The sequence below is a fragment of the Rhipicephalus sanguineus genome, chromosome 1, assembly GCF_013339695.2.
Source record: "Rhipicephalus sanguineus isolate Rsan-2018 chromosome 1, BIME_Rsan_1.4, whole genome shotgun sequence".
Taxonomy (NCBI): Eukaryota; Metazoa; Arthropoda; class Arachnida; order Ixodida; family Ixodidae; genus Rhipicephalus; species Rhipicephalus sanguineus.
The window spans coordinates 131,900,866-131,911,266 of record NC_051176.1 but is presented as its reverse complement, the minus strand read 5'-3'; the positions used below and the strand labels follow the sequence as shown (position 1 = coordinate 131,911,266).

The 10,401-nt window shown below is 50.1% G+C and overlaps 1 protein-coding gene across 1 annotated transcript in view; it reads left to right on the top strand.

Moving 5' to 3' along the window:
• Positions 1 to 290: 290 nt before the first annotated feature.
• LOC119379243 (uncharacterized) overlaps positions 291 to 10,401 on the top strand; it is a 12,953-nt gene continuing 2,842 nt past the window's right edge. The window contains exon 1 of the mRNA XM_037648484.1: positions 291 to 453. Coding sequence (XP_037504412.1) covers positions 291 to 453 — 163 coding nt within the window. The remainder of the gene's footprint in view (positions 454 to 10,401) is intronic.

Genomic DNA, 10,401 nt, shown 5'->3' with positions numbered 1-10,401 from the left:
TATCGATTCTTCGAGGGCTTATGGCACGAGCAAAATTGAATAAAGTTGTTCCAGTTGACCATGCTTTCGTACAGGAAATCGAGTGTAATGAAGGACTTATCGCTGACAAGCGCATTTATCCAGGAATGCCAGCGGTTCCAGGAATTGCACTGTTGATTGGAGCGGATCATTTGTGGAACTTACTGTCAGGGCAAGTCCGCCGCTGTGCAGACCACAACGGTTTAGCAGCTATCCATACAAAGTTTGGTTGGACATTCCAGGGTCCGCTCAGTCTCAACAGCTCTCTGACCATGGCGACAAATGTCTGCATCTTAAAGATTGGTCTGGAAAGCGACACCAAAGATCAAACTATACTGCAAAAGTTTTGTGAACTGGACGCCATTGGAGTCACCAATGAAGAGAGCGTGAAGCAAGAAAGCATCAACCACGCTCTGAGCAGCGTGGAAAGAAAAGGTGAGCGCTATGAAGTGTCACTTCCGTGGAAAGAAACTTCAAGTGACCTGGCAGATAACCGAGAAATGGCTATGAAACGGCTGAAAAGTCTTACAAAGAGGTTGTGCCGCAGCAAAGAGCTTGTGGAAGAATACGACACGGCCATCAGAAGCTACATGAACGAAGGGCATGCAGAGAGAGTAAAAAATGAAGTAGCATCCGAGCATGTATATTACATGCCTCACCAGCCTGTCATCCGCACTCAGTCAAAGACAACGAAACTTCGCGTAGTGTTCGACGCTTCTTCTCATGCACCAGAACAGTCGTCACTAAATGAGCATTTGGATAAGGGCCAAAGCTCATTAGCGACATGGTCCGCATTCTGCTACGTTTCCGCCTACACCCGGTTGCTCTCGTGGCAGATATCGAGAAAGCCTTCCTTCAAATCAGCGTGCGACCTGACGACAGGGATGCTCTAAGATTCCTTTGGTACAGCGAAGCACCCCACAACCCTGACGCCCTTCCAGACTAGAGGAGTGGAGAATGCAAAGAGTGCCATTCGGCACTACGGCGAGCCCATACATGTTAAACGCCGTTCTTCTTCACCACTTGTAAAGCCGGGGCGACGGTCTTCAGAAAACGGTGAGCATACTCAAAGACTCTCTCTACGTCGACGACTTAGTTACAGGAGCAGCTACAGAGGACGAAGCCTTGAAGATAGCTGCAGAAGCGAACAAAATAATGACCGATGCTGGAATGTGCCTAGGAAAGTGGTCGTCCAATTCCGAAAAAGTTAGGATGACATTGGGCGAACAAAGCAGCGCTCCGGATGAACCGCATAAAGTACTAGGGCTTTTGTGGACACCTACTAACGATGAAATGTCCATATCGGCCGCGGCCGTATTGATCACAGCATGCACAGGAGTCAGCACAAAACGCGCGGTGCTGCAGGCATCAGCGAGGATCTTTGACCCTTTGGGAATGGTAGCGCCTTTTGTGGTACGAGCCAAAGTGCTCTTTCAGCGCCTTTGGGAGAGAGGAGTTGGCTGGGATGAGCCACTGCCGGATGATCTAGAGGCAGAGTGGAGAAGCTGGTGCTCAGATCTGACAAACTTGAAACAGCTCTCTTTTCCCCGTTGCATACTGACAGACTACGACGTTAACCGTCAGCTGCACATATTTTGCGATGCAAGCCCAAAAGCTTACGGCGCCTGTGCGTACCTACGGACGCAAGATGACCGCGAAGTGGTACACACAAACCTCATCTTCGCGAAGTCCCGAGTGGCCCCGTTGAAAGCGATGTCTCTGCCCCGGTTGGAGTTGATGGCTGCCCTGACTGGAATACGAATGGCTAATTATCTTCATAGTGTCCTTGATCAAACAACTGCAGTGTATCTTTGGTCAGATTCCACGATCACCCTCTGTTGGGTGAAGGGCACAGCCAAGCAATGGAAACCATTTGTTGAAAATAGAGTGACTGAGATACAGAGTTTAAGCAGCCCAGAAAGTTGGAGGCATTGCCCAGGCACCGATAACCGCGCTAACTGCCTGACACGAGGGATGCGTGCAGAGTCCCTAAAAGACAACACACTGTGGTGGAAAGGCCCAAGTTGGCTGCAACAGAAATCTCAATTCTGGCCACGAAAAGAATTTGATAATGCGTGTCACAGCCATGAAGCGGACAATGAAAAGAGGAAGAACGCAGTTCAGCTGCTTACAGGAATAACTGAAATGACCCCCTTGCTACAAGCAGAAAATTTTAGCAGTTACACACGTCTGATAAGAGTAACCGCGTGGGTCATGAGGTTTGTAAGAAACTGCCGACGTCATAATGGGAGTAACCCAGCATATCTCACAGCGGACGAGATTCAAGAGGCCAGCAACCACTGGATTCGACATGCGCAACGTAAATACTACGAGCAAGAGATTGGAACAGCTTCTCGGGGAGAGAGCCTGACGGTGAACTCACCAATAGCACAGTTTCAGCCTTTCCTTGACGCAAAGGGATTGTTGCGCGTGAAACGTCGTCTTCAATTTTCAAAGGCATCCGAAGACGTCAAGTATCCAATCCTTCTTCCGAAAGATCATGTCGTAACCACCCTTACAAAAATGGATTTAGACAGTCCATAGAGTGTCTGTAGACTTCTTGTAGACGAGTTTGCCTTTATGTAGATTTAGTATTTTGTCTAAAGAAAACCTTTTGATACTCTATAGACAAACGTTTATAAATGGCGTCTCATCGTTTGTCTAATTGCGTTCTATAGATTGTCTATAAACAAAAGTTTTAAAACGCGTAAGTTTCTTTTTGTTTATTGCTAGTCTATATACAATCTGTAGACAAAAGTTAAGTTGAGGAAGTTTGCTTTTTGTCTAATCCCAGTGTATAGATTGTCTATAAACAAAAGTTGACTAATTCGTGTTATTTCCGTTTGTCAAATGCCAGTCTATAGACTGCCTAAAGATAGAAGCTAAAGTGGAGTTATTTAATTTTTTGCAGAATTAAAAGGTTTTAATTGAAATTTTATCACACGTGTGTACTTTATGCAATTTTGCTACCTTTTTGTTTATATAACATCTAAGCATGAATTCCTTATTGCCCCATTGGGCCCTAGCTGTAAGGTATGTTAAAAAAGAACTAAGGGGGCTCATTACTTAATTGAACCACAATGTGAAATTGAGCAGGAATGCGTTTTTGTATATCTCATTAACACATTCTGGCGCACATGGCACATATATATATATTTCCCCTCGTAACTCCCATGCTCACATTAGAACTAAAGATGCTTCCAGTAAGTATGTCGCACTCTATGGCTCACCGACTGGATGTACTGCAAGGACTGTGTGGTTCTTTCCGCCTCCGTTGCTACAATGCAAAGGGCAATGTATTTCGTCGAACACTGGAAATAGCAGCTTTGAAGCGGGACGATGGGCAAAGAGTGAACAGAGTACAACAGCTCTTTTTCAAGACACAAATAGCAAGGCCCACTGCAGTGCTTTCATTTTTGTTACTATTCAATATACAGTATTTCGCCATTCTTTTCATATACGAAGCACTGTGCCCAGAAACCAATTTTGTTAAAAATATTTTGCGAATTAGCTGAGGCCCTTTCGCTAGCTCATTATATTTGTTCATTTTCACGACATTTTCAGAAGGTAATATGTTAATTAAAATTTTCTTCAACAAATATGCATTTTTCTGTTTTCATTACGACGACGTGCAATGTAATATTAAATCGTGTTTCAGTAAGCGATTTCAAATTGATAATGTGTGTATGCACTTGCTTACATCTCCCGCTTAGAATATATTAATTTAAATTAACAGGGAACATCAATAAGAAAGAACTTGCAACTGAATCGCCCTAAGGGCGAGGCATCGATGGTGACACTGGCTCGGTGCAAATTTCAAAGAGATATCACTCGGCACTGCGGACACTTGCTGTCAAAGGCTCAAGTTTTCCACATGCTTGTGATCATACACACAGACACGGCCGTGAGGGCAACAGCTGTTACAGATAGTAGTAAAAACGGACCGTTCGTTACATATCCTGTACACGAATGGACCACGAACGGTATGTTTAAACAGCAAGCACTGGAAATACAATTGAAGAATCGCTCAGAAGCGGCCTCCCCACTAAGAAGTTGCTTTTTCGTTCAGGCACTGCCGTGAAGGCCAAACCCCATATACGCGAAAATGCACGCGACAGCGACGAGCGACGCGACGTAGATCGTCTTCGCGCAAGCGGTCGCTTGGATGAGCAAACCCCATTCACGCGACGCCCTCGGCGAGCGATCTCCACTGTTGCTGGCATGAGGGCGTTTACTCGTACCGAAAGTGGCCCGTTCTCAGCGGTATGCAATGTAAAATACGATGTTTTGTTGCATAATGGTACATAAAATGTTTATCATTGTCTTGCAGCATTTTTTTCGATCCCATCACTGCTGCTACGTGCTGCCAAGCCGCGTCACAGACGGCGCAGGTCCCAGCGTTCGCGTTCAACAACGTCAACATTGCGCTCGTCGCCGTTGGTCATGTTGATGAACGTTGTTGTTGATGTGCGTCGATAAGAAAGTGGCGGCAATCAGCAATACGTCACTGATGCATCTTATTCCGGTGTTTTGCTATTGGCTGCTTGAGCACAGCACTTCCGGGCGACGAGCGACGGACATGCGACGGATTCCAAATCTGAAAAACCGAGCGATCGCGCGAAATCGACCACGCAACACGTCGCGCGAACGGCTCGTTTCGTCGCTCATAGCATCGCTCGTCGCTGTCGCGTGAATTTTTGCGCATATGGGGTTTCGCCTTGAATCGTGAAGGCGCGCGAGCGAACACGATAAGGAAGGGGAGAAAAGCGAGAACCGGTGCGGCAAACGAACGGAAGAGGGCGCGCAGCTGCAACTCAGTTTCAAATCGCTCGCTGAGCGAGAGCCAATCAGTTCAAACCAGGGGGCGCGCAGGCGCACTCACGTTTAACTGCGTGTAAGCCGTTCAGGCAGTTGACGCATTTGAGCGTCGTTGTAAAAGAAGTTCCAAGGAAGTTCTTGCAGCGCAGTGTGTAATGCCGAAATAAGTTTGTTGCGCGCATGTATTTTTACCACGTTGAATATTATTACGTGCCGGTATCGTCGCTGGAAGTCGTGGAATGGACACGTACTTACACCGCGTGTCGGGACGGACGCATCGTTGTTTGACATGGAATCGTTGACGGCCATGTGTTGTCGTAGCCTCAACGAGCGCGAAGTTTTGAACAAGATCACAAGCGCACGCCTTTTGACGAGACTGTCGCCACAGCGAATATCGCTCTTCGGTGAGTTCAAGAACGTTGCCAAATCGCGTGACTCTGCATGACGACTTTGTGTAGGTAAGATTGCCCGAGCGGCGAGCTGCCATAATAGAGATGGTGTGCAAGAGGAAGTGTTTGATACGAAAGTATGCCTTGTACTAGTGTCTCTGCCTTCTGTGGTGTTCGTTATACGCTTCCGCGGAGCCGTTGCCGTGTGCGTCGATTAGAGCTAAAAACAGCCTGAAGAATACGCGTTGCATTGCGCGATGCTATGCTTGTGTTATGCAGGCCTTGTGTTGTTTCGCCCTTCTTCCTTGACTGTATGCAATGCGGCATCCTTGCATGAAATGACGTGCACATGCCTTGTCACTATAAAATTGAGTCTGCTTTTAAACATTACTGGTCGCCCCGTACCCTTTCTGTGGTGGAAATGCAACAGACGTTATCGTTCAATAAGCATAGTTACCCGCCACGGTGGTCTAAATATATTGTCACGTGGTCGTGACGTCGACTAAGACAGCAGTCGGCGTTTGCAGGATGGAACTGTTTATTTGGCCGAACTTGTGGCCGGAAAATGAGAACTAGCACTACAGCAATACACGCTGTACAATGATAGCGGCGAACAGGGCGTCGTCCGTCGATCAACTGACAAGCGGTCAAGCGCGTCGGCTTTTATACAGGCGCTATCGACCTTTCCAGCGATATCGCTGGTGGTTGCGCAATCTCTAGAATGAGCTCGAGCGTTCGCGTCTTGCGCGCAATCTTAACAAAATCATCTACAATAATCGTGAAGCTTCTCGAAGAATGAGGCGCGGTTTGCGCTGAGCGTTGCCGACAGCCTTTGTGGGCGAATGCAGCAAAAGTGATCAGAAACGTACGTGGCAATGCCCCCCTCTGAAAAAGCATCGTCCCGATGCTTAAAAACAGAACATGAATACATGCAATACTAAAGAAAACTAAGCAGACAAACATTAGAGTCCTCAGGTGCGTTAACGAGCATAGTACGGTTTAAGGCGCACCACGTGCACGACCTCGGGTCGAGCTCGGCGCCTCTGAGAGTTCGTGATGCCGTCGGGGACAACCTCGTAGTCGAGTGCGCCGAGACGTCGAAGTACCTTGTACGGTCCGAAGTATCGTCGAAGAAGCTTCTCGCTCAGTCCACGTCGTCGTATTGGCGTCCAGACCCAGACACGGTCGCCGGGCTGGTACTCCACGAAGCGTCGTCGAAGATTGTAGCGACGGCTGTCGGTGTGCTGCTGGGTCTTGATGCGCAGGCGGGCGAGCTGTCGAGCTTCTTCGGCACGTTGTAAGTAAGCGGCGGCGTCGAGGTTTTCTTCGTCGGTGACGTTCGGTAGCATGGCGTCGAGTGTCGTCGCCGGGCTCCTTCCGTAGACCAACTTGTACGGCGTCATCTGCGTCATTTCTTGGACGGCCGTGTTGTATGCGAAGGTCACGTACGGAAGGATGGCATCCCACGTCTTGTGCTCGACGTCAACGTACATGGCCAGCATGTCGGCGATGGTCTTATTTAGCCGCTCGGTGAGGCCATTGGTTTGAGGGTGGTAGGCAGTGGTCCGGCGGTGGCTTGTCTGGCTGTACCTCAAGATCGCCTGAGTTAGCTCCGCTGTGAACGCCGTACCTCTGTCGGTGATGAGGACCTCTGGGGCGCCATGACGCAGAACGATGTCTTCAACAAAGAACTTCGCTACCTCGGCAGCACTGCCTCTAGGTAGGGCCCTTGTTTCGGCGTAGCGGGTCAGGTAGTCGGTAGCTACGACGATCCACTTATTACCGCTAGTCGACGTTGGGAACGGCCCCAGGAGGTCCATCCCGATCTGCTGGAACGGTCGCCGAGGTGGCTCGATCGGCTGAAGAAAGCCCGCTGGTCTTGTTGGCGGTATCTTGCGTCGCTGACAGTCTCGGCATGTCCTTACGTAGCGAGTGACGTCGGCGGCAAGGCGCGGCCAGTAGTACTTTTCCTGTACTCTTGCCAGCGTTCGGGAAACACCGAGGTGTCCTGCTGTCGGGTCGTCGTGCAGGGCCTCGAGGACTTCTGGTCGCAATTCTTGAGGCACCACGAGAAGGTACTTGGCTCGATGTGGCGAGAAGTTTTTCTTTTGGAGAACGCCGTTGCGTAAGAAAAACGACGCCAGTGCTCGCTTGAACACTTTCGGAACGACGGCGTTCTTGCCCTCGAGGTATTCCATAAGGCCTCTGAGTTCCGGGTCGGATCGCTGTTGTTCAGCGAAGTCGTCGGCACCTATGGTTCCCAAGAAGCAGTCATCATCCTGGTCGTCTTGCGGCGGCGGGTCCACGGGGGCACGAGACAGGCAGTCGGCGTCAGAGTGTTTTCTTCCGGACTTGTAAACGACGTGAATGTCGAATTCTTGCAGTCGTAGGCTCCACCGTGCGAGGCGACCGGAAGGGTCCTTCAAGTTAGCTAGCCAACACAAGGCGTGGTGGTCGCTCACAATTTTGAAGGGCCGGCCGTAGAGGTAGGGGCGAAACTTCGATGTGGCCCAGATGATGGCCAGGCACTCCTTTTCCGTTGTGGAATAGTTGATTTCTGCCTTTGATAGCGACCGGCTAGCATAGCTGATGACCCTCTCCAGCCCGTCAGTCTTCTGCACGAGGACGGCGCCGAGTCCTAGGCTGCTTGCGTCGGTGTGGATTTCCGTATCGGCGTCTTCGTCGAAATGCGCTAGTATTGGAGGCATCTGAAGGCGTCGTTTAAGTTCTTGAAATGCCTCGATTTGCGCCGTTTCCCACTTGAATGGCACGTCGGTCTTCGTCAGGTGCGTTAGTGGCTGGGCTATTCGTGAAAATTCGTGAAAGCGTCTGTAGTAGGCGCACAAGCCGAGAAAACAGCGTACGGCCTTCTTATCGGTGGGTGGCGGGAAGGCAGCGATGGCAGCTGTTTTCCGCGGGTCCGGGCGAACACCGTTCTTGCTGATCACGTGACCCAAAAACAAGAGCTCCTCGTACGCGAAGCGGCACTTTTCAGGCTTCAGGGTGAGTCCGGAGGTCTTGATTGCTTGAAGTACAGCTTTCCTTTCGAACGACGCTTGCAAACGTCTGCAGGAAAGCGCTTCGAAAGGCGTCCCAAGTTTGAAGAGTGGACTCCCGATTCTCGAACCAGGTCCTTGCTGCGTCTTCAAGGTAAAAGTAAACGCGACGCAGCTTGTCCTCGGAGTCCCAGTTGTTGAATGTTGAGACCCTTTCGAAAGTCTCGAGCCAGGTGTCCGGGTCTTCGAATGACGACCCGCGGAAGGTTGGCGGCTCCTTGGGCTGCCGGAGCAGGATCGGCGCAGGCTGCACGGGGTCGGTCATTGTCGCTGCGGTGGGTGTTGTGACCTGGGGCTGCCTGGTTTGTTCGGGAAGGAACCCGTGCTCTGGCTGCAGTCCCTTCTGCCTGCGGCTTGTTCGACGATCCGGGTTTTCTTTGCTGCCGTCCTCTTCGCGGCTTGGGCTTGGGTCAGCGCTTCGCGGGGGCGTCCGGATCATGGAAGAAGCAGCACCTCGACCAGATGTCACGTGGTCGTGACGTCGACGAAGACAGCAGTCGGCGTTTGCAGGATGGAACTGTTTATTTGGCCGAACTTGTGGCCGGAAAATGAGAACTAGCACTACAGCAATACACGCTGTACAATGATAGCGGCGAACAGGGCGTCGTCCGTCGATCAACTGACAAGCGGTCAAGCGCGTCGGCTTTTATACAGGCGCTATCGAACTTTCCAGCGATATCGCTGGTGGTTGCGCAATCTCTAGAATGAGCTCGAGCGTTCGCGTCTTGCGCGCAATCTTAACAAAATCATCTACAATAATCGTGAAGCTTCTCGAAGAATGAGGCGCGGTTTGCGCTGAGCGTTGCCGACAGCCTTTGTGGGCGAATGCAGCAAAAGTGATCAGAAACGTACGTGGCAATATAGTTGTTAAGGTGCTCGACTGCTGACCCATAGGTCGCGGAGATCGAATCCCGGCCGCGGCGGTCGCTTTGCTTGAGGGCTCGCGAAGTGCTTGAGGCCCGTGTTCTTAGATTTAGGTGCCCGTATAAAGAACCCCGGGTGGTCAAAATTTCTGGAGCCCTCCACTACGGCGTCGCTCATAATCGTGGTTTTTGGATGTTAAACCTCATCAATTATTGTTATAAGCATGATTATAGTTAACTAACGTGCAAATCAACTTTATAAAAGTAGACGGGTGTGCAGATAGAGAGACACATGTACACACACGGCGCGGTCATGCATACGCCATGCTGCTCAGAGGCTATGTGTTTGTAGCTGCGTCGCCGTCTACGGTTCCGCGCTCGTTTTTGCAAAGAATGTACGTAATTGTTCTATATTAAATATTTTAGTCTGTCGCAGCTCGTAGCTCTTGGTTGTGTACAGACACAACCAAATCAATCGATTAGCCAAGGGAAAGCATAGCGGACTTTAATTGTTGGCTTTAACTGTAGTGTAGTAATAATGGCCTAAATTGAAATGGAATAAAGTGAACGGAAAATCGCCCTTTGCGTTGATGGTATCTAAACGCCCGATGCTCAGCCGATTGAGCTACGACGGAAAGCGCTTCGCCGTACGCTTTGCTGGGCATTTATGTATGTGTAGTCCCTTGGAGTGTTAGCCAGTGCCACTCGTACTCAAGGCGGTGAATGTGGAACACTCTTCTTTGCCAGAGTTTGTCACATGGCACGCGATCTTTCCATGAGGCGGCAGCTGACCGATAAAACGTCGCATGCGAACTTGAGGCATAAGTCAGCCGGGGCAAGGACTTCACGGTGAATGAAAAAAAAGGGGGATTTTTGGAGGGCCTCGTTTCTTTTTTATACACAACCAAAACGATCGTAAAGATCCCCTTCTTTCGTAGATTCAGCGAGGGCGTCGCCCCGGTAGACTTAAAGCATCAAGTTAGCATGCGAGGGTTTATTGGTCAGCTGTATGTGGTGCTAAGACCCCGCCGCGGTGGTCTAGTGGTTATGGCGCTCGACTGCTGATCCGAAGGTCGCGGGATCGAATCTCGGCCGCGGCGGCTGCATTTTCGATGGAGGCGAAAATGTTTGAGGCCCGTGTACTTAGATTTAGGTGCACGTTAAAGAAACCCAGGTGGTCCAAATTTCCGGAGCCCTCCAGTACGGCGTCTCTCATAATCATATCGTGGTTTTGGGACGTTAAACCCCAGATATTAT